This window comes from Vombatus ursinus, unplaced genomic scaffold, assembly GCF_900497805.2.
Source record: "Vombatus ursinus unplaced genomic scaffold, bare-nosed wombat genome assembly UNPS02014973.1, whole genome shotgun sequence".
NCBI lineage: Eukaryota > Metazoa > Chordata > Mammalia > Diprotodontia > Vombatidae > Vombatus > Vombatus ursinus.
This window is the reverse complement of record NW_020954751.1, coordinates 11,293,071-11,317,557: the sequence shown is the minus strand read 5'-3', so window position 1 is coordinate 11,317,557 and position 24,487 is coordinate 11,293,071. Positions and strand designations below refer to the sequence as shown.

Sequence of the window (24,487 nt, the reverse complement as noted above, 5' to 3'; positions counted from 1 at the left end):
CTCTTAAATCTCACTAGTTATCCATTGAGAGAAAGAAAAACCACATGACTACAACAGTTGAGTTCATAATAATGCTGAGTGAAGTGAGCAGAATCAGGAGAACATTGTACATAGTAAGAGCAACACTGTGCGATGATCAACTTTGATAGACTTAGATCTTCTCAGCAATACAATGATCTAAGACAGTTCCAAAAGACTCATGATGAAAAAATGCTATCCACATCTAGAGAAAGAACTATGGAGTCTAAATGTAGATCAAAGCATATTACTTTTTCTTTTTTTTTCTTTCTCATGGTTTCCCCCTTTTGTTCCACATGACTAACGTGGAAATATGTTTAATATGATTGTACGTGTGTAGCCTTTATCAGATTGCTTGCCATCTTGGGGGAGTGGGAGAGGAGGGAGAAAAAAATTTGGAACTCAACATCTCATAAAAGTGAACGTTGAAAATGATCTTTACATATAATTGGAAAAAATAAAATGCTATTAAGAGGAAAAACAAAACAAAACAAAAAAAAACAGATGAGTTCACAAAACTTCAATGTTGGAAGAAACCATAAAGGTTATTCAATCTAACCTAAACAAGAACCTCCAGAGTATCATAGCTTATTAAGTTTGCATTCTTAGGACCACTAAAAGACAACTCTATATATTTATTCTTAGAACAATTATAATTCAAAACAACGTGGTTAATTTTTTTCCTAAAGAGGTATTCTGGTATGCTTTAGTATAATTGAGGCATGTAATTATGATAATCACTATCGAAATAAAATACACATTCTCTCTTTTTCTCTCTCTCCCTCCCTCCATATATATATATATATACACACACACACACACACACACACACACATATATATACACACACATATATACATATACATATATATACATATTATGTGTGCATATATGTATAAAAATGCTTGATAGTATTTCCACAAGTATTATCCTGTACTCTGAAAGTTAATTCCCATTAAAATGCTGAAAAGAATATATAAGTCCAAAAAAATTAATATGCAGAAAATACATGGAACAGATCCATAATTGTCAAAAGAGCACACTTTATTTGAAAACAGGATAAAATAGTATCATCTAATCCAACCATTCAATTTATAGAGGAGGAAGGAAACTAAGGCATAGAGAGGTTAAATGACTTCACTCAAGGCTATGTAGCTAAGTTAAAAATATGGTGATATCTAGAGCCCAGGTCTCAACTCCTAGATCTTTGTTTATTCTAGAACTGCTTCCAAAGCATTAGAATCCTGTTTACGTCTAACGCAACAATCATTTAAAGTTTAAGTAAGTCCCTTTGCCTTAATTACATGCAGCTTAAAAAAAGGAAGTACCTCGAGTTAAGTCTAGGTTCCTGCTATGAAATGGAAAACAAAAAGGTAGAAATTCAAAAACATTCATTTGTTCATAGGTACTAGAGAAATTAGCACATTTGTTAATTAGTGCAGTGTTTCGGTTTGTATCATGACAGTGCTTCATGAGCTTATTTCAAGCGAATATTTTAATTAGGAAAAATCACTTGATAAAATATATTTAATTTGGTATTTTTACTAAATAGTATATAATTTAGTATTGTCAGTAGCCTAACATTTAACATCATGGAGACATAGGAATAGTTTACATACAGAAGCATATAACTGATTAGTGTTTTAAAAAATAATCTACAGATGCTTAAATAATACCATGATCTAAAGTCACTAGTTCCAACTCTACTAACTTTAGTGAAATTGTATTCCTCCTACCTACTGCCATTACATTCAAATAATCATGTCTGGCTTTGATGGTTCTTCTTGAGATCCCACCCTAGCTATCCAACTTGATTTGTTCCTCCTTTTCAAAACATACTTCTCTCTCCAATACAGTTAATTTGCACACTATCCTTTGCATATATTACATATAAATTCAGTACCATACTTTTTTGTTGCTGTTGTTCCCAGTGTACAATTATTTTTAGCTTTTTGCCAAAATAAATCCTATCTATCCATCAAGGACCAATCTTGAGGGTTCCAACTACTTCTAGAAGCTTTTCCTAACTAATTCAATCCACATTGATCTCTTCTTTCTTTAAATACTTACTGGTCTTAGAATACCTGCTACAAATGGCTCTGCACTTAACAATTCATATGGGTTCATTGTTTCCCCAAATATACCTAAAGCTCAAGTTTTGTCACAGTTCAGTCATTTCAGTCACGTCCAACTCTTTTGGGGTTTTCTTGCTAAAGATGGTGGAGTGGTTTGCCATCTCCTTCTCCAGCTCATTTGACCAGATGAAGAAACTGAAGCAAACAGGGTGAAGTGACCAGCCCAGGGTCACAAGGCCAACAAGTGTCTAGGATTCTTCCTGACTCCAGGACCAGCACTCTATTCACTGCTCCACCTAGCTACTTAAAGCTCAAGTACAGGGGTAATAACTTACTCTTCTTTTATATCTGCAGGGCACAGATAAGGTACACAACAAATATTTCTAGAAAGAACGACTGAAAAGTTTTGATCACTCACTAATGGCTTTCAACATCAGCAGAGACTTCACCATATAATGCTGGAACAACATTTACTGACATCTTCATTAGCTTTCTACTAAAATTAACTAACTTATCTATACTTTTTAAGAACCTATGAACAAATGTGACAGGAAGTAAACATATAAGAGTTGAAGGAGAAGAGTTAATGATGTGCACACACACACAAATATATGAATTTACACATGTATACAAAATATACATAAATGCATGTAAAACACCATATCATACATAACGCACAATCGTTAAGAGTGCTTAGTCTTAGAATTATGGAAAGAAGGTCATCCTTGCTCTTCATTCAAGAAATGAAACTTTCTGGCATGAACATTGTCCTAATTTCATTTCCTGAGATGTGGTTGATTATGAACAATTTAATAGTGCTTAGACAACCTTCCAGAATTAAGGCTGGGAGTAGACTATAGCCAGACACAACCTTCAACTATAAAGCCTCAAAAACACCACTTTTTCCCTTGTTCCAGCCATGTCAGATGTGATCAAATTATTGTCATCTTTATTACAAGAAACGAAGGCTAAGATCTTTGTTCAATTACTTTGACATTCCTAGTCAAGCTGACTTCACTTTCCTTTCTATATCCTTTTTTAAATTTTTCTAATACTAATCCTTCTCTCCCCATCTCTACTCTAGTGACTGTGTAAGTCAGAATTTTATATTTTTTCTAGAAAAAGCCACTATTTATGTGCAAATGGCTCTATATTTACAATTACCAGCTACTAATGACAAGTATCGTTCTTTCCAGTTTATTTTGTAAATGTCACAGTTTCCTTTGGATAATCAATTTCTACCTTTTTTTTTTTTTTTTTTTTACCATTTCTCACCTAACAATACAAAAGGAAGTTGTCTCATAGTCTTAAGACATAAGAAAAAGGGTGGCAATAAAACAATGTGGTAGACTGAAATCAGGACTCAAATCCTGCCTTAGACATTAGTTATGTGAAGCAAGTCACTGAACCTTCCAGTATTCTCATCTGTAAACTGAGGATAATTCTTGAAGTACTTGGTTTACAGGGCCAATGTGAGAAAAGCACTTGGCTAACATTAAATAACTGACATATTAACATGTCTCTGACTACTCCATTGTTTTTTTCCCTTCTCTTAATATTTCAGTAAATGCCCAAAATTAAAAAAATATATAAACAATTCATTGTCAATTATATAAATGACAAAAGAGCATGCTGGATAAATGAAAGCCACAAATGATGGAAAAGAGTTTTGAGACTCATCTCCAAAACATCTTACCTAAATAACCAAAAAAGGATATCAACTTTTTTCTTTTCCCTTTTCTACACCTTGCTGCAAACATAAAGCCTAAGCCAGCACAATAACATATGTTAATGTTTCTTTAAACTGAAACAATGCATATTCCAATTACAAAATGGTCAAAAAGCTATCAAAGAGAAGAAGTACAGAAAAATTATCAAAATGATTAGCTATAATCCACTACCTACCAAAAGAAATTTCAATCACTCACTTATTCATCATTCCATTCACTCATCCATTCATTTATTATGCAACAAGTGAGATAAATTTTTACTACCCCAAAATGCTCAAAAATTAAAGGTCTCCAAAAATAAACAATAGTAGGTAATGTGCCAGTAAAAGTGGAAACTACATGGAGATACTACATAAATCAGAATCAGAGGTGAAGTTCACTTTTAGCATTTCTTTGTCCTTGCTTTAAACATCATTTGTACTTTCCAAATACATACCTTCTTTGTTAATTGCTTCAATCTTGGCAGGGTAATATCGACAGTCTGTCCAACGCGCCAGAACTTCTTCTCCGGCCTTAAAGTCCTATTTTAGACAACTTTAATGATTAATAACTCGAGTAAAAAATAAAGATTTTTTTTAAAGTCGAGTTTTTGTGAAATCTAAAAAATTCTTTTTTAAAAAAAAATTACTTAACTACCAAAAAGAAGGAGTATATCAAAGTTTGTTACTTACAAAAAATTCTTCCTCATCTTTCAGTCCTTCTTTTCTTAGTGCTGGTCTTTCCAAGGGTCGCAATCTATTGCTATCCCAGTAAATCCACTCATCATAACGATGACTCCAGCGTTCAAAATGGACCAACATCTTACCCTCCTCATAGTCTATTTTTTCAATTCTTGATGGGTACCTTAAAGAACAAAAGGGAGGCTTGATACTACCAGGTTTCTTAAATTTGTTCCTTCAAGTCATGAAGCAAAGTACTGCACCTAAAAGAATTATTTATCATTGAAAAAAAAAAAAAGATGGCATGACAATCTCAGTATTGGTAACCAGTGGTCTTTGCCTTATACTAAAATCCAAAATCCAAGTTACTCACATAAAAACATTGAAAAAAACTGCCTCATCTCTTCTTCACTATATAATTCTCTTAGCAAACACATTATTAGATTGTTCAAATTAAGGTATAAAGCAATATTAAAAAGGATCAATAAAAGTCAAGAGTAGATGTCTCAGGCTTACCTCATATTATAGCTAGTTTCTGATAAATAGAGAATCTGTTTTTCCTATATGGAGTGGTAAATTTAAATCCAAACTGAAATGGACCCTTTTCTATCCTAGCATTGGAAAACAGTCAACTATTGTACATCCTAATCATATTATATCAGACACATATGATATCATGCTTCAGAGCCATGAACTGCAGTATATTTAAAGCCATGAACAAACAGAAGGCTCTATTCCTATGTTTCCATGTCATTTCATAAAATTCTTCAAAACAAATTCACATGAACAACAAAAGCTGATAGCATATTTTTACTGGATATGAAAAATCATTATATTAGTTTTTAAATGATCTTTTCCTGGTGATAGTATATGACTGTGAATCAGGCTACCCATAATTTCAATAGAATCAAAAGCGCATGAACCACAAGGCAAGACAAAGATGCATGCAGTACATCACAAATACTATTACCAGAAATAGAGTAAAATGCATCATAGGAGATATATGATCATAAAAGAAGGCTGGTCAGTAATGGAGAAAGAATAAGGGTCAAAAGAGACCAAGTAATGCACTATTATACGCAAAATATCAAATAAATTGTTTTTAAAAACAAAAAACAAGAGGCAGCTAGGTGGCACAGTGGATAGAGCACTGGCCCTGGATTCAGGGGGACCTGAGTTCAAATCCAGCCTCAGACACATAACACTTACTAGCTGTGTGACCCTGGGCAAGTCACTTAACCTCACTGCCTCACCAAAAAAAAAATTAAATTAAATTAAAATAAAAAACAAAAGAAGGCCTTGTAGCAAGATTTACAGAAAAAACATTTAAAAAGAAAAACACTTTAAAAAAAAGAACTGCCCAGACTAGCAAAAATTACTTTTTAATTTTAATAGATTATGGAGGCAATTCATAATTGGAGATACAGTTTTGGTCGTTGTTTTATTTACAATCCTTAAGTATTTCAAAGCTGTTTTATTTATTTTGATGTTCTTACATGAACAATTTTGTCCTCATACGAACATTCTGCTCATTTCACTTCATATCACGTTGAGAACTACACTCTGAAATTATCTTTTGTCATTTCTTATGGTGCAACAATATTTCACTATACTCATATATTGAAATTTGTTCAGTCATTCTGCAATTAATGGGCACTCTCTTAAGATTCTGGCTCTTTGCTTTTCTTTTTTTCTGCTTTTAATCCCCCTTTAGTAATCCTAAAGTTTGTTTTGCTTGCAACGCAGAGCCTGGCAAATAGCAGGCACTTAATAAAACTTGTTGACTGGTATTATCACTCTCTGGTATTATTTTTCCCTCTTAGCTTCACCTACCAAGAAACTCTACTTGGTCAATCCCTGTGTTTTTGTTTTTGTTTTTTCTGAATTTGATATTTCTACAGCAAAATCTGTATGTATTCAACCTTCCTTTGTACATTTCAGATCAGAGATTCATCTGAAGCCTACTTCCCCCTATCCTTTATTCCATTCTTACATACACTTCATATGTAATTTTTAGAGACATCTTTACTCCAAATATTTATATGGACTATTTGTACCCGACCTGTGGTAGAGCCTTCTAAGCTCATATTGGTCTGATCAGCCCCAGCTAGTCACATTGTACCTTGACTCCCACATAGTGATGTCATTTTGGTCCTCTTTGAGAATGAAGGACAACAACCAAAACTTCATCTCACATATCCAAATTATGAGAAAAATCAAATTCTATCTCCCTTTCCCTCCATTAATGTATTCCCTTTATTCTCCCTTGTCTTTCTCCTATTAAAATTCTTAGAACAAAACCACTCCACTTGCAAGACCTGTTTTTCTTATTTAACTTCCTCAATACCCTTTGAAAACACTAAAGATTTGAAAGGATACTTGTTTCTTCTAGCCTGATTAGAATGTTAGCACTGCATCATCACACAGCTCCTAATTGTTTAAATAAATTTATCTTTCTAGGTTTCTCTGGACTCCAGTGATTGAGATTTCCTACTCAGGTCTAGTTCTTTCATAAGAAACATGTGAAAGTCCTCTATTATGTTACAGGTACATTTTCTCCCTATAGGGTACTTCCTGAGTATCAGCTTTAGGGAACTTATTCTTGGTTGTAAGTCTATCCCTTCTGTAATATTGTATTCCAAGATCTCCTTTCATTAAAAATAAAAATGGCTAGGTCTTAATATGGTACTAACTGTAGTTCTCTTGTTACTTGAACTGCTTCTTTCTGAACGCTTGCAGTATTTTTCTTTTTTTCTAGAAGGAATATTGCATTTTGGCTGTGACATTCCTGGGATATTCCTTTTGGGGTTTCTCTCACGAGGTGACCAACAGATTCCTTCTATTTCTGCTTTGTACTATTTCTAATGGATTTGGACAGCTTTATGATTTAAGTATAGCATCTAAGCTTTAAAAACAAAGCAAAACACGGTTTTAAAGGAGTTCAATTAATTCCTAAATTATCTTTGCTTGGGCCATTTCCCAGATGTGTTATTTTTGATATTAGATATCTTACATTTTCTTCTATTTTTTAAATCTTTCAATTTTTTTTCTAATATATTTCACTAAATCATGGAGTCATTGGTTTTGTACATTCTGGTTTACAGGGAGTGTGATTCTTAGGTAAGGCTTATCATTTCTTCTAAGCTAATTGTTCATTTTCCTTCTAAATTTTTCTTTCAGAGCTTTTAATTTTTCATCTTTTGCTTCATGTCTTCTAGGTATTCATGTAGTTCTTGTGAGAAATTCATTTTTTGCTCTTCTAGACACTGCTTGCCCTTATTACAAAGTTACTCATTCATTCTTTTTTGGGAGATGTCTAAAACTGTAGTAATTTTTCATCCCAGCTGATGTTTTCTTTAATTTACTCATCTTTTCAGTTTAAATTCTTAGATTAGTATTTTTATGTCAGAGCCCACTTTGAGTTTGAGTGGGGTGGTCAACCTTGTCTCATCTCACCCTGGATATCCCGAGTTCTTGTGCTCACTTTCAACTCCTGGGATTAAGTCCCTCGTCCCCTGGATCATTCAGACTGAGAGCACTAGATCTTCAGGGCTCTCTACGGCATCTCAGGGAAGGGACCTCAGAGACTCTGGCCCTGCGGTGTCAAAGATTTGAGTGCTACCTTACCACTATTACTACTGCCACTCCTGAGACTTCTAAGGTACTCATCTTACGACTTGCTGACCACCCTGGTGCTTTCTGACCTCCTTAGATCTTTCTCATGGGACCTTCTGCTTCTACTGGCCCCAAAGAGTGTGTGGGCTACACACGCCTCTGTACATCTTTAGTAGAGCTGAGAGGCTCAGCTTATTTGCATGGTTTGGCACTGATTTTTCTGGATGACTTCCTCCCTATTGCCTACAAGCTTCTGGCTGACTTTTTTTATGCAGTTCTGAGGTAGAAGAAATCATTCACTATAGTTTTTCAATATATTTCTTGATCTATTATTCAGTATGATATGAATGTCAGGTTTTTGCTGAAGCAGGCATGTGGAAGCTGGGCAGCTTATCTCCTATTCAGGCAACCATCTTGCTTTCATCAAATTCTCAAAGGGAAAAAACCTTGTAGAATAGAAGCACTCACAAGTTCTTGTCCATAAAGTTATGCTTCTCCAATAAAATGGTGTCTGGAGGGAATTACTTGTATTATCCGCTTTGACTATATATGAATACAGTATAAGTTTTTTTTTTTAATTACAAGATGTACTGGTAGAAGGAAAAGTGAATTTATTCTTGCCTAATAAGAATTATTTGGGTACTAATTGTTGATTGGTTTCAGTTCCATAGTTCCTTCAATTACCTGGGAAATAGTGTGAGAAGATGATAGGTCTAGAGAACATAGACTGTATAAAATAGGGCTCTGCATGAGAAAAAGGTAAATTGCAAATAAGAATTGGGACATTAGTATTAATATTCATAAATGATACATGGATAGAGGAGATGTGAAAGACAAGAAGAGCTACATGGTTTATGTCCCCAAAACAAATGTTTCACAAAAAACTCCTTTACCATCTGCTAAATATTAAACATTACCAACTACCCTACCCAGAGGAACTCCACATTACCCTCTAATGAAAGGACTGCTTTGGGTACTATCAACTCCTATGATCATAGAAAAGGAAGTGGGAGTTATTTGAAGTTTATCTTTCTTCCTTTTGCACCTTCATCACCAACAATGGCATTCCATGTTAAACAATTTTATAGTAATACTTCAGCAAATGGGTTCCATCAATTTAGAAGATTTAACAAAAATAGGTTGTTTTACATAAATATTGTTATATTAGTTTTACAGTTTCCTCATATATAAAGCTGTAAAATTTTCCTTTGTAGAAATGGAGAACTTCTAAGTATGTAACAATCATTGTCATTTCACAGTGCTTTAAAGTTGAAAATTGAAGTTGGAAGAAGTTATGTGACAAGCCCATGCTCATACAGCTTGTAAACATCAGAGGTAGGATTTGAAAACCAAAGTCTTCTTGATTCTAATTCTAGTAATCTTTGAACTATATCTGATATCTCTCAAAGGTAGTCCTCCTTCACAGTCAATGGGCCCAAACTATACACATCACTTGGGTAACAGTAACATTTTGCAAAAGGGTTCAAGATGGTTAACACAGTCATGCAGAGACAAGGAGTCATGAAAACAGATAGCTTCTTTCTCTAAATTTCTATAACACTTATCATGTATACAATTCATTCATATGCATAAAGGAATGTCTTCTCCTTTGAGGGAGCAATATTCTAGAGATTTCTAGAAAAATCAATAAAAAACTGAAATATAACATGTGATAAGAAAAGTAATAAATGAGGAACTAGATTACTAGTGAAGACAGATTAGTGGCTTTGACTATGTCACTAATTTTTAATCCAACAAATTAGATGAACAGTTCCCTGTAAATGGTGAGATTCATCTCCTGTTGTTTACAAATTGTGTTGATTATATCAAGCCCTGAACAATGCAGAGCTTCTTACATGAGATATATAACCCCTCAAAGAAGTTCAGCCTAACTAATTACACAGGAAAAACCAAGTAGATGAAGAAAACTTATTGTCCAGGCAAAAGACAGTTGGATGAATAACTCATAGAGTTGATTCATTAGCGCATATCTTTTGGGCAAATGCTATGCATGGGCAATAAGCTGAGCTTAAAATGGAACAGGAAGAAAATGGGCTGGATTCCCTTTAGGAAATAATGTATTTTGTGACATCAAACTTTCCCCAAGGAAAAAATCCATCTTTTTAACAATATTCTGATGATACTACATGGCTGTGAGACATGAAATACTATAATTTCTGAAAAATTAAAGTTGAACGTAATCCAGATAATAAAAGCAGCATTATTGTGATCTACTATATTTGGGCCACCTCAAAAAGAGATTGTTAATTCTGAAATGTGAGTAACATTTAGATAATAATTTGAAACTGTCATTTCATATTTTAAATACTACACAAATTGAAGACAAAAGAATCACAAAATTTAAAAGCAGGGAAGGACCTCAGAGAGGATCTAGTCCAATGCTCAAATTAAAACTGATTAAGTTCACACAACTACTAAGTGATTAGGCCAGGTCTACAACTGAGACCTTTTGATTCTTATTCCAGCTCTCTTTGGTTGTGAAATTATAAAGACAAGATGGTGCCCAAGAAGAGATATGAGAAAATACCTCTCCACATTCCTTTTCAGAGATTGGGGTGGGGTGGGTAGTAAACTGGTATGGATCACTACATATAAAGTATTAACATATTTTTTCAATGTGATTGATTTTGCTATCTTTCCCCCCCCTTCTTCCTCATTTTGTCTGTTTTTCTAAAGAAGTCATTTATCATATGGGATAGCTCTTCTAGAAGGGGCAAAGAAAGGAACAGAAGGGAGAAATAAGACAATGTTAAAAACAAAAGATATCAATTATGTAGATATATATAGATATATATATTCAACTTAACATTTCAACTTTATGTGTTAAATATAAAATAACTACAAGATTTCCACCATGTCCTGTCTGTGAATTACAAATATTCCATCACCAAATTCTACAAATTCTTCCCTCTTGAGTTTTTCTCAAATCAATCTCTTTCCTCAGATTTTACCCCACAGTCTGAACCCTAGTGAGATGCCAGTCTTTTTGCCCTCTCTCTCTTCACTCCAGTTTGCATATAAACAGTTAAGAATATTCTTTTCAACTAGGAATTAGTCATGTGACTTTCCTTTCAAAGATCTTGCAGTAACTCTCAATATCTTCCAAATAAAATTTAAATCTATGATTACAGAATTTAAGGAGCTGAAACAAATGATGTATTTTTCCTCTTCTCCCACCCAATAACTCTATCTTACATCTTACCACACCTTATTTCATGCTTTCTGTTCAACCTGGCATCTCCTTCCTCAGATTCTGCATTTTATTTTTTATCTATTTTGATAACTTTCTGTCCTCTCTACTAATCCATATTTCTTTTACATCTGACATTTTGTACAAAATTCATCAACTTTTTAAAGGCTTTGGATATTAATTCCATCATTCTAGTCATTTAACTATAATATTCAACCCTAATAATCTTTCCTATTCTCCAGCCTCCTTAATCCTAAATTCTTAACATTTAAGATGTTTCAAGGATACCTAAGTCTCTAAGTGTAGGTATTCCACAAACACAAAATGCAACCTCCTCTACATTTCAGTAGATAGATCCCACTTTTATAACTTGATAGAGTTGAAAAAAAAAAAGACTACATGGTAGCCAACCTGCTGGAAAAGAGCTTTTATGACCTTAGCTAGGCTAGTCCTGGAATAACAGCTTGTCAGTAAGGTCCCTTAGGACAAGAACTGTTATGTGTTTATCTTTGTATCTCCAGTACTTTGTACAGTGCCTTGAGCAAAATACATACTTAAATGTTTGTTGAACTGTTATCAAACTATCTGTTGTCAGGCATATACTCAAGTCCTTTCTAACTAAGTATGATTATTATAGTAAGGCAAGCAAACGATCATGATATTTAAGTTTACAACATGATTTCCTCACAGTCCAGTGAGGTAAGTATTGAAAATATTATTATCCACTTCCAGATAAGGAAATTGAGGCACAGAAAAGCAGACTTCTCTAAAGTCTCACAGCCAGGAATTATGACAGTTGCACTTCAACCTAGTCAGATCTTCTGCCTCTGAATCCTTCACCCTTTAAAATACAGCACTTTGTCTCCACAGGGCCTATGAGAGCCTGATGTTCGCTGACAAGGCCTTCAAGAATTGCCTGTCATGATAATGCATTAGAAAATGCTATCTGCTGAATGACACTTGACTCTATTGAACTGAATTCCACAAAACACAACACTTAAGACTCTGCAAACTACAAAGCACTGTTGTAGATGGTAAATATATAAAACTAGATTAACATATACTCGGACTTTGTTACCTAGAGATTTATGCTGAAATAATAACACTAGGAAGAACGTAAGTGAAAAAGGGAGGCCCAGGCAAGTGCTGTGAGAAAGATGAGGGGAGATCTTCTCCACCTGAGTCAGGGCGGGCAGGATAGTTCAGAGAGTCTTCAGAGAGCTGTCAGTGCCCAAACAGCTAAAGATCATGGGATCGTGTTCTGAGAGACACAAAGAACTCTCAGGAAGAACGAGCCCAACTCCCTCATTTGACAGCTAAGGAAACTGAGACACAGAAAGGTTACATGACTTCCCATAGGTCACATAGATTAGTAAGAGTATGGGACAGGATCTATACTCAGGTACTCCTAACTTCAAGTACAGTACTCTATCCACTAACCAAACTGCTTTGGGAAGAAGGAAAAGGAAAGGAAATGGTTCTAGGCATGCAAAGGCACAAAGATGAGAGATGGCTCTTATAGACTGAGCGACAGAAAGTAGTTCACATTGGCTAGAATCAAGAAAATTAGAGTAGCAAACAATAATAAAAAAGGTAAATAGGAGACTGGCTGTAAAAACCTTGAATGCTACTATGGCAATGGGGAAATCACTAAAGTTCTGAGCAGAAAACAAGGACACAGTAGCACATTAGGAAGATTATCTCAGCTTCAGGGTGAAGGATAAATTGAACAGAGAACCTTGAAGGCAACACAACCAGTTTAGGAGACTATTCCAACATATTTAAGTGAGGTCAGTGCCAAAATTAAATTATATTTGTCAAGAACTTACTAAATGCCTAATATATAATAGGCACTATACTAGCCACTGAGGATACAAAGACAAATAAATGAGATTTCCTTCCTTCTAGGAGTTTACATTCTTGTCAGAAGAGGAGGGAGGATACCACACATAAACAGAGAAGTAAATGGAAAATAAAAACCCCAAAGTGAGAAGGAACAGTATTCCAGAAAGCCTATGCAAAAGCAAGAAAGATGGTGATGAAATGTTATATACACAGGGGGACAGCAAGTGCTCCAATCTGGCTGAACAGAGAGCACATAGGAGGAAATAATGTAAAGATAGCCTGAAAAGACAAGCTACAGTCAAGCTGTGAGAGGCTTTAAATATCAAATAGATCAATTTGTATCTTATTATGGGAGCAAAAACTAAAGCTTCTCAAGCAGTAGAGTGATACAGCCAAACCTATGCTTTATGAATACCAATTTTACAACTATATGGAGGGTGGATTAGAGAGGGAATAGACTGGATGCAAAGAACTCAAATTAGGTGACTCCTGCATAATCTACCTGAGAGGTGATAAGAGCCTGAACTGTGGTGTTTGCCGTGAGTGGAGAAAGAACTGGTAGCAGAAAAAGTGATAGAAGTAGAGAAGTGACAAGATTTGGCAATTGACTGGATATGGGTGTGGGAGGGTGAGAGCTCAGAGTTGAGGATGATCCCCTGGTTTAACATCTGAATACTGGAAAAATGGCAGTACCTTGACAGAAATAGAAAAGTCATCAGGAGTTAAGGGTATAAGGTAAGTTCAGTTTTGGATATGATAAATTTGAGATGCTTTTGGAGCATTCTAAGGGAGATGCCCAGTATGTAATTGAAGATACAGTACTAGAGCTCAAGAGATGAGGATCAAATACACAGATTGCAAATCACCTGCACCAGAAAGAGACCTAAACCCAAGAGAAATGAAGACCCGGAAAATTATTATTTGTATAGGGAGTAGGGAACTGATGTGAGAGACGATTAAGGAAGAATCAAGAGGGCTTGGTAACCAAAGGAATAGGAGAAGGGAAAGCATTCAGGATGAGCAGTTGTTAAGTCTGGGTAACTGGGAGGGTTGCACCATCAAAGAAATAAAATTAGAAGAGAAATCTTATGGAAACACTCAAGAGAGCTCAATTTTAGATATGTTGGGTCTGAGGTGCTGGCTGAATATTCAGGTAGCCAGTTGAAAATACAGGACTGGAACTTTGGGAAGAGACAAAGAGTTGATAACTTGATTATATATTTAAAAGGAAAATTAAGTTGTACAGATTTGCAATTTCATGTACAATCATCTTTGTTTAAATTTTACTATGTTATGGAAATGCGTGTTTTATTTAAGTTCAAAATAAAATAAAATTTAAAACTAAATTAAAAATAAATAAAAAAGAGACAAAGGGTAAAGATACAGATTTATGAGATTTTCAATAGAGGTGTTAAGTCAAGAAATCAAAGTTGATAAACCTATCAAGAACCAAGGCACAGAAGGTCAGAGAATGCCCACGTTTTAAGGGGACAGGAAAATGGGAAGCCAATGAAGGAAAAAGAAATAAGAAAGTTAGGAAGATAACTATGAGATTGCAGTTTTACAGAAGTCAAAAGAACAAAGAATATCAGAATTAGAAATTCATCAACAGTGTCAAATAAAGACGCAGATAATAAAAAGGCCATTTGATTTATAAGAGGTCATTTGGAACCCTGGAGTAAAGTGGTGGGGATAGAAGCCAGATTGAACGGGAGAAGCAAGTTTAAGAATGTGATGGTAGAGTCATTATATGTACACTTATTTTTCTATAAGTCTGACAGCAAACAGTGGAAAAGAGAAAGATAAGGAAACAAAAGAAAGGAGATGACAAGTTCAACTGAAGGTTATGTTTTGTTTTGAAGGAAAGTGGAACCTTGAACATAGGCTAATGGGAATAAGCTAGAATTAGAATAGAATGAGATTGATGATGCACAAGAAAGGTAGTTGCAGTATGGTCGTGGAAAAGATCAAAGGAAAAAGAATAGATGGTGTAAATGGAAATGAGGTCCACCTCATCCTCTGACACTGGAGGCAAGGAGAGGATAGATGAGGGCACTGCTAGATTTAAAAGGAGGGAAGTGGAGAGTGGGGGGAGGGTCATATCAGAGAACCACTCTCTTCTCAATAAAGGCAGAAGGCCATTTGCTGGGAATGAGAGGTGTGCATTTGGGGATATGACGACAGAATAGTTTTGGAACTGATCACTTCTCTGCTATATTATGCTACAAATTTGCCAAAAAGCAACAACTTTATCTTAACTTTGTTTTTAAGTCCTTATGATTTTACAGCACTACCAATACTATGGCCACTCATTTTCTACATCATGGAAAAAGAATTGTCTATTTATTTTCTTATTAAGTTAGGATTCAATCATATGTCTAAGGAAAATAAAATTCTAGCAAAGGTTATGCTTTTGTTTACATAAGGAATATGGAAGTAGTTATCAAATTCTATAAATATCCCTTTCAAGAAAATAAATGACAAGCATGGGCAAAATCTCTCTTCTTTTTGGCGTATCTTTAATGTTTTCCAAAATATCAAGCTATCAGATACTTATAAAGTGTCTAAATATGAAAAAAAGATTTAAATTACAAAGTAGTGGGGGGGAAAACAGCACAATACATCAAAAGCACAATTACAGAAAACCAAGGAATGAATCAACTTTAAAATGCTAATGTTACCAGTCTTTCAATCTTTCATTTTTTCAAAAAGCATGAAATCTAGCATGTTGACTGTAATTAAATACTGTATACCTTTAGAAACCCAAATTGAACAACTAAATCCTATATTTGATTTTCTTTACATGAGCTAAACCGTATTTGTCACAACTAAATAAAGACTGTCAGAGTTTGCAGTATCCCCAAATCAATTGGTTTTAACAAGCAGTTGTTGGAAAGACAAATTTTGCCAATATTTTAATGTTGTTTTGTTTTTTTTAAATCTAGCTTCCAGCAATTAGAACAAATCAGACTTCTGAAGTATTTCTGAAGGCTGAATATTTAAGCAAAACCCATCATCTCTGGATGTTACCATTTGAGTTTTCAGTCAAACCCAGCTTCACTTTCTAAATCCAGACCCAGATTTAGAGACCTACGTGAACCCATTCTTCATTGATTAAAATACTTCCACCCTGACATACCCACCCCATCTCAGTAACTGAACCCCTCCATACTCTGCTATTGTTTAAATTCCATTCTCCAACCTCCAATAACCATTCCTTTATTTCCATCCTCACTCAACCTCACCCCAATCGCCCACTTTAAAGCTACCCAACAGTTCCACTGGTCTCTCTGGGATGCCTGTTCCACAAGTAACAAACTAGCTTGCATTTTAAACCCATTCCTTTGTTACTTCCTCCATCTTCTTGCACTCACTGAGACCTGCATCTCTCCTGACAACACAGCTTCCCTGGCTACCGTTTCTAGCTCCAGTTTTACTTTCACTCATACCCATCAACTCTCTAGTTGTGGTGGGAAGTCAGAATGTGCCTTGCTCCCCCTTTGCCATTTCCAGGCTCTCCTATTACCCCCATCATTCAATAATCTCTCCTCCTTTGAGGTTCATTCACTCTATATTTCTCACCCATTCAAGATTCTGGCATCTGTTTTCTAAAGATCTTTAGGGCACTTTCCTTCCTATGAATTCAATGACTGGTTCATAATCTTTCTATTCTCCCCAATTTCTGCCCTCATACTAGGGGATAGTATGTTCAGTATGTTCAACATACACAGAAATACTTCTTCAAACGCCCTAACCTCAAGACTCCTCAACTTACCCATTTTCCATGGCTTCTCCCATCTCACCAGTTACACACAGAGATTTGTTACATCCTTGACCTTGCAATGACCTACCATAAACATCCACGTTTATGAACTCTAAAATTCCTTATTTGATCATGTTGTCATTCCACCTCCCCTAATGCCTTGCAACTCCAAACTGTGTTCTCTGTCCTCATCACATCCTCCAATCCTTTCACTCCTCAGTTCTTTCTCAAGCTATCAAACCCTGTATAACTGCCATATTCTCTTCTCTTCCCCATATGATCCCTTGGTGAACCAGTTCAATTCTATACTATCCTCCTCTCTCTAGTCTTTTGCCCCTTTTCCCCACTGAAGATCCCGCCCCTTCCAAATCTTAGCTTTGGATTATTTCCACTATCCACTACCTTCACTCCTACTGATGTGCTGGTGAATGAAGCCAAAGAAAATCACAAAACCATAATTATTGGGTCCATGAAAAATTTATGTTGCATAATCTCAACTGGGCCCTTCCCGCAGCAAGGCAACGTTTTTACAACCACCTTATTAATTCACTATTATCACTTACCACCATGATTCTTCTAAACCTTTCCATCACTTCTCAACATCTCCCACAGCTTCTCTTCCCCTCACCCTCTCAGCTGAGAACCTTGCCTCATTTCACATCACTGAGATGTCTCTTCTTTCATTAATTTCACGTGGAGAAACGGCCCATTTCTTTGCAAAGTCAAATCCCTACAACTGCACAAGTAATTCTATTCCATCCTGTCTTCTCCAACAGATTGCCCCTTCTATCACCCCTACTTTCTCATTGTTCTTCAATCTTTTCCTGTTTAGTGGCTGCTTCCCTACTACCACAAATATGTCCATGTGTTCCCCCTCCATCCTCAAAAAACTTTCATTTGATCCTCCTGTCTCCTAGCCAATAACCCATTCTTTCTTCTTTTTGTGGCTAAACTCCTTGAGAAGGCATCAATAATCACTGCCTTCCCTTATCTCCCTATGTTCTTAACTTTTCAGTCTGGCTTCTTACCTTATCATTCAGCTGAAACTGTTCTCCAAAGTTACTAATTATCTCTTAATTGACAAATCTAATGGTCTTTTTTTCAATCCTCATGCTTCCATTCTCTCTGTAGCCTTTGACAGCATTATCTTCTCTCTGACACTCTGGTCTCTCAGGTTTTTCATGGCACTTCTCTTTCCTGGTTTTCCTGCCAGACAGCTCCTACTCTGTCACTTTTACTAGATCTTCATCCAGGTCACTTCTGCTAAAAGTGGAGATTTTCCAAGACAAGGTTTTCCATGTCCTTGGCTCTCTTCTATTCCTTCTGTACTTTTTTCTTAATGATCTCATCAGCTCCTTTGTATTCAATTATCATTTCTGTGCAGATGACTCTCTATTTTTGCTGCTCTAACTTCTGTCCCAAACACATCTCCAACTCCCTTCTGGACACCTCAAATGTGATGTCCCATAAACATCTTAAATTCAGCATGTCCACATCTGAACCCATTATCTTTCTCTTCAAAGCCTCCCTTCTTCCTAATTTCCCTATTACTGTCAAGGGTATTATTACCCCCCCCACACACACACACACAGCCCCACAATCTAGATGTCATCCTCAACTCTTTACTCTATCATTTCTCATATTCAGTAAGTGGCCAAGTTCTGTCATCTCTACCTTTGTATATCTGACTCATATATGTACCTCCTATTCTCTGACACTGCAATCACCTTGGTGCAGGCCCTTCTCATCTCACACCTACAGTATAATAGCCCACTAGTTAGTCTTCTTGCCTCAAGTTGCTCCCCACTCCAATCCACCCCTCCACTCAGCAATCAAATTGATCTTCCTAAAGTGTATGACCAAATCATCCCCTCCTTCATTCAATAAATTTCAAATGTTCCCTACTACGTCTAAGATCAAATATAAAATCCTTTGCTTGGAATTTAAAGCCATTTATTACCTAGCCCAGGGGTGGAGAACTGCAGCCTCAAGCCCACATGTGGCCTTCTAGCTCCTTGGGTGTGGGCCTTTTGACTGAGTCCAAGTTTTACAGAACAAATTGTTTCATTCAAAGGGCCACACTTGAGAACCTAGAGGGCCACATGTAGACTCCAGGCCACAGGTTCCCCACCCCCGAGTCTAATCCCTTCCTACTTTTCCAGTCTTCTTATACCTATTCCCCACTAACATTCTATAATCTAGTGACACTGGTCTCCTTGTTTCCTGTACACAACACTCCATTTCACTGGCTGTCCACCATGCCTGGAATGTTTTCCTTTTTTCCCATCTCTGCCTCTCAGCTTTCCTGGTTTCCTTCAAGTCTAAAACAAAGTTCCACATTCTACAAGAAGCCCTTCCAGTCCCCTTTAATATCAGTGCCCCCCCTCTAAAACTAACCCCATATTATCTTATACATATCTTGTTGGCACATAATTGTTTGCATGTTGTCTCCCCATTAGACTTGAGTTCCTTGAGAACAGGGACTGTTCTTTGCCTTACTTTGTATCCCAAGTACTTAGCACAGTACCTGGCACATAGTAGGCACTTAATATTAATAAATGCTAGCTCATTGACTGGATGGCAAGCCTTGGCTAAGTCACAAGGTAGTTGTTACTAGAGAAAACATTAAACCTCTGTGGGCCTCAATTTCTTCATCCATAAAATGATGGAGTTGGACAAATTATCTTCAAGGTCTCTAAAAACTATAAGTCTAACATTTATTCAAGTTCAGTCTCTTAAAATTTGATGTTTTTCATAACATTTTACTTCTGTATAGTCAATACTGGGAAATCAAATGCTTTCTACTTTAAAACTATTACAATAAAATAATATAAAATAAAATACAATATACTCTTTTTGTAGCAAAGAAGTGAAAACATGCTGTTCTGCAAAATTTTGTTTATTTATCCAAAATAAAATAAAGGACTGCTCTTAGTGCAGTTGCCCACAAGACGAGAGAGTTATTTTGTTAGTGTGCTTCCCCACTGAGAAATCAAGTTCTTTCTTGTATAATATAAATCTAAAATCTCATTGTGGCATAGAAGTGAACCTGGTTTATAACAGTCTAGGTCAAATGAGTGCTGAACTCTGGAAGGTCCTACAGAGCTGAAATGGCTTATAATACTGACCAGAGTCCATTTCCAAGTCCTTAAACTTTGAATGGTCAATAAGTTGATGGTAAAACAAAATTCTTGAAAGGGTAATAATGAGTTTTGCTGGAGGGTAACATTTTTTAGCCAAACTCTGGAGAATAGTTATTAAGATCTGCATTCATGAAAGGAGCAGTGACATCGAAGAAATGAGAGATCCTTTTTGTAATAAAGAATTTCAGGGGGAAAAAAGGTGAAAAATGAGAAATTGCATTGCCACTGATTAAGATAGTCTTAAACTAATACATACATGCATAATACAGATTTGGCAAATGGAATCCCATTTCTTCTTTTATTCCTACACACTGAGGTGTGGATACAAATTTGGTACAAATTCTAAATGGCCAAGATCCCTAGGATAAAGATTTGATTCTAGAACCACCCCAGAGATATTCCTTAGAAGATTACCGTTAGGGTGTCCTGAATATCATCTTCTCTGCAGAAGTTTTCTGGTCCCCTATAACAATAATGAACTTATGTTGCATGGAGTAATGCAGGGCCTTTTTGAATCAAAGACAACATATATACACTAGGAGAGACAAGAGAGTGGCTATTGTTCCACCATCAATTCACTCACCATTCAAAAGTTTAAAAATCTGTCTATGTGTACACATGTGTTTGAGTACATCTCAGGTTATACTTTAAGGGCAGAATATATTTGAAGACTTTTGAACAATCCTCATTTTTTTCTCTTACTCACTGGCAAAGATAACTGGAAATTGATTTTACATTCAGGCCAGTCCCACTCCAGAAGTGTCTTTCTAAGTGTATCCACCAGACTTCATTTTAATTACTTTTAAACTTACATAGATCAGTCAGGAGTTTTTTCAATTTGGCACTATGCAAATACAGCCAGTAAGATAACACAAGGCCTTAAAATATTATTTAAAAGAAAAAAAGTTGTTTTTTTTTTTTTTAATCACCAAGTCCAACTTGCAACTTATTTCTAGTAAAAGAATTACTGGAAAAGGCTGAAATTCCAATGTATTGAGAATCTTGCATAAGCCAAGGATAAACTATTCTAAGAACCCAAAACTGCCAATGCCACTGTGCTACTTCTGACCATAAGCATTTCTAGTTTTTCTTTTCTTCTTTTTTCTCCTGTTTCTCCTTTTCTCTTCTAGTGTGCCCATTATACATTCGTTAATTATTTATTTTGTATAAGAGACGATTTAAGGACATACTAAGCATTAAATATCTGTATAAATTTTTTCCTATTCCTTAATCTTTTTCTTCTTTCTTCCTTCTCTGTAATATGCCTTTACATTTGACAGTGCCAGGCACTTACTAAATGGTTATTGATCAACTGATTGATACTTTTCATTACTTAAACAAGGTTTTCTTTATTCCTACTCAGCCCACATTTCCTCAAGCTCCAAATTTACTATGCAAGTAAATCTTTCAAAATGCACATTTGCAAATGCTTCATTACCAGTTCAAAAACTCCAAATGGGTAGAAATAGCATTTGCCTGTTCAAAATTTAGAGAACTCTACCAAAAATGTCTAATTGGTGATGTTCAAAAACATCTGCCAGCTTTACATATTTTTTATTCTTCTTCTGTTTAGAACTATAAGGAAATTGCACAGAATTATTCAGGCAAAAGTGGAAAAATCATAAACTGTATGAATTTTATGTAATATACTCTCTAAAGTCCACTTGTGTAGTTTTTAATCATATATTTGCTTACAATAGAGAATATTTCGATCAAAATAAGGACACAGAATTTAAATCACCACTAAAGAAGGCCTAATATAATTATTTTCTTTATCTGAAAGTTAGATAGAACCATGGAATTCCCCTACATGGTATGGGGCAAAAAAAGCCATCACTAAAAACAGTAACATGATAAATTATTTTTCAACTCAAAAATTTTTAATAGGTTTCTGTCTTGAGAGATATTCGTTTTCATCACACTATTACCTTATTTGATCAAAGAATTACAGAATCAAAGGTTGAAAATTGGTAGGGACCTTAAATGTCATTTAGTTCAAGTCTACATATTAACAAATATGCATCAAAATCTTTTGTTGTGTTCCAATATCAATTATTTTTCCTGATTATCTTTCAACAGTTTTTAATAAGTGGCAGTAGAGGTTGTAACCGAGATTAAAAGAAGATGAGCGATACGCATGGATATGTTTATACATGTAATTTGTTTCTGTTAAATGACTGCGTATTTAACATCTCAAATTAATACAGTCTTTACTCGGATTGAGAGAGATTTCAAGCCAGATGTTTTTAGAATAAATTTATGGATTTAGAATATAAAAATTAAAATGCTCTACTCGAGAGGCATTAAGGTTTACTGTTTAGTCAGTGGAAAAGATCCTCAATCATTCAAGATTAACCCTTCAAAATGAAGCTGAATTATCTCCCAACTACTTCATAACTATCTGCTTCAATTATTTTTGATAAATTGTTACAGTCACAAAATTTCACATTCAGCTATAAAATATCCCAAAATATTAAAAGCAAATCACTGTTTGAAATTTAAAATATAGCTTCTAGAAGCCAGCATCTCTTTCTGAGTTATGACAAATATATAGTAAGGTAAGATGAAGCAACACTTGGTATCTCAAACAGATTTGACTTAAATCAAATCTACCCTAAAATTAAAAAAGCTTAAGAACTTGAAAATTTTCTGCCTTTTGAACTTAAATTACCTTATTTTCCTTCTTTACAAGCATAAAACTTTCTACAGATGAACAGTACTATGATCTTCAGTACTATAATCCCTGGGGGATTTTGCAGCTCTTTTTTTTAGGATGACTATATGAAAGATGTATCCAGAAATAATTAAAGTTTCTTAATACAAGGTGGTATCATTTATCTCCTCTCAACTAAACATATTATAAGCACCCTGAGGAGATGGACCATATCTTAAATTTCTATATCCCCAACAACTAAAATAGTGCTGACTATATAGTAGGTATTTAAAAATACTTGTTGATATGAATTAGCAAATCTGAAATAATTACTATACAGTATAGTTTCATTAATAGAAAATTAAAAAAAAAACAAATACTGGGAAAAGCAATTATTTCAAGACATTTAGATAATCTAACTTGTTGCTACTTAAAGGACGGCAAAATACCTCAGGGCTCAAATACTTTTTATATGATTTTATTGCTAGCAAAACAACTATCTACAATAACAATTTAAAACATCAAGTAAAACATAGCACATAACAAAAATAAAGAAAATGCCACAAAACTTCTTTCATGTCTCACATCATAGTTAACAAATATTAATGATTAGATGAACACTCAGCATAGAACGTTAGTTATTTGACTTTACTATCACTCAAGCATAAGAACTATTTTATTCAATACAGCAAACAACTACTAAGTACTTTCTATGCCCAAGTGGTTTTATTTGAAATTGCTGATATAAAGTAACAAACTCACATCGAGAAAAGTATTACTTTGAATGCAACTTGGTAAATACATATGGAACTCTTATTTTTTTTAACTAAGAGACAACTCTACTTTCAGAGATGTTACATACTGACAAAATTATATTTGTGAATTGAATAATCATAAAACAAAGTATAAAATCTATCCAAAACTTCATAAGGTTAAAAAAAAAAGTTAACCACATATATATAATACTATGTTGACTAAAGTTGTTGCTAACAGTAACTAACAAATCATTCATATTAGATCTCTTCCAATTCCGGAAAAGTTACTCTGACCAACTCAAACTTAGACTGGGCAAAATGATCATATAAAAACTACGTATTATTCTTAGCTATTATTATTTTGACTAAAGTTTATTTATATTCAGTTAAAATGACTGGGCAGTTAAAATAAATCAAAACTTCATTCAAGGGCATAAATATTAATGATTCTACACAAAACTTACTAACAATTTAACTTCCTGGAAATTATAAAACTGTAAAATATAAATATTTATATAATATAAAAATAAAATATATAAAAGATAAAAAATTATAAGATATTTGGGGTTGAGACTTTTTTTTACCCTTACCCAATTAAATACAAAATCTAACATAAAATATCTATTGACTTCAGAGGTTGATTTTAAAATGCATTCTTCTTTGGTCCTTTTTAAAATCTTTCCCAACATAAAACAATTTTTTACTGTTTATTCAGTAAACATTTGGGCATCAAAAGTGAATATACACTAACGCAAAATTAATGATATAAACAGTACTAGAAAGGAAAATACAAATAACACTATATGCTCTCCCAAGACTAGAAGCTAATTATGTTGCTAAGTAATTTGTAACTTTGCCATAGTGATGAATGAGTAGTAAATCTTTTCCTCTGGGTATTAGGAGGATAACACTAAATCAGAATCATTTCACTTTTTACAAGTGGTAGGCAACATCATATAGAAGAAAAATCACTGGATTCGGTAGTTAGGAGACCCCAATTCCCACTCCTAATTCTTTAGA

The 24,487-nt window shown here is 34.7% G+C and overlaps 1 protein-coding gene across 3 annotated transcripts in view; it reads right to left on the bottom strand.

Moving 5' to 3' along the window:
• The window catches only part of PHF20L1 (PHD finger protein 20 like 1), a 124,801-nt gene that overhangs the window by 90,249 nt on the left and 10,065 nt on the right, over positions 1 to 24,487 (bottom strand). For all 3 annotated transcript variants that reach the window (XM_027845493.1, XM_027845495.1, XM_027845494.1), the window contains exons 3-4: positions 4,495 to 4,666; positions 4,260 to 4,344 (exon numbers count right to left, since the gene is read on the bottom strand). In XM_027845493.1, coding sequence (XP_027701294.1) covers positions 4,260 to 4,344; positions 4,495 to 4,666 — 257 coding nt within the window. The remainder of the gene's footprint in view (positions 1 to 4,259; positions 4,345 to 4,494; positions 4,667 to 24,487) is intronic.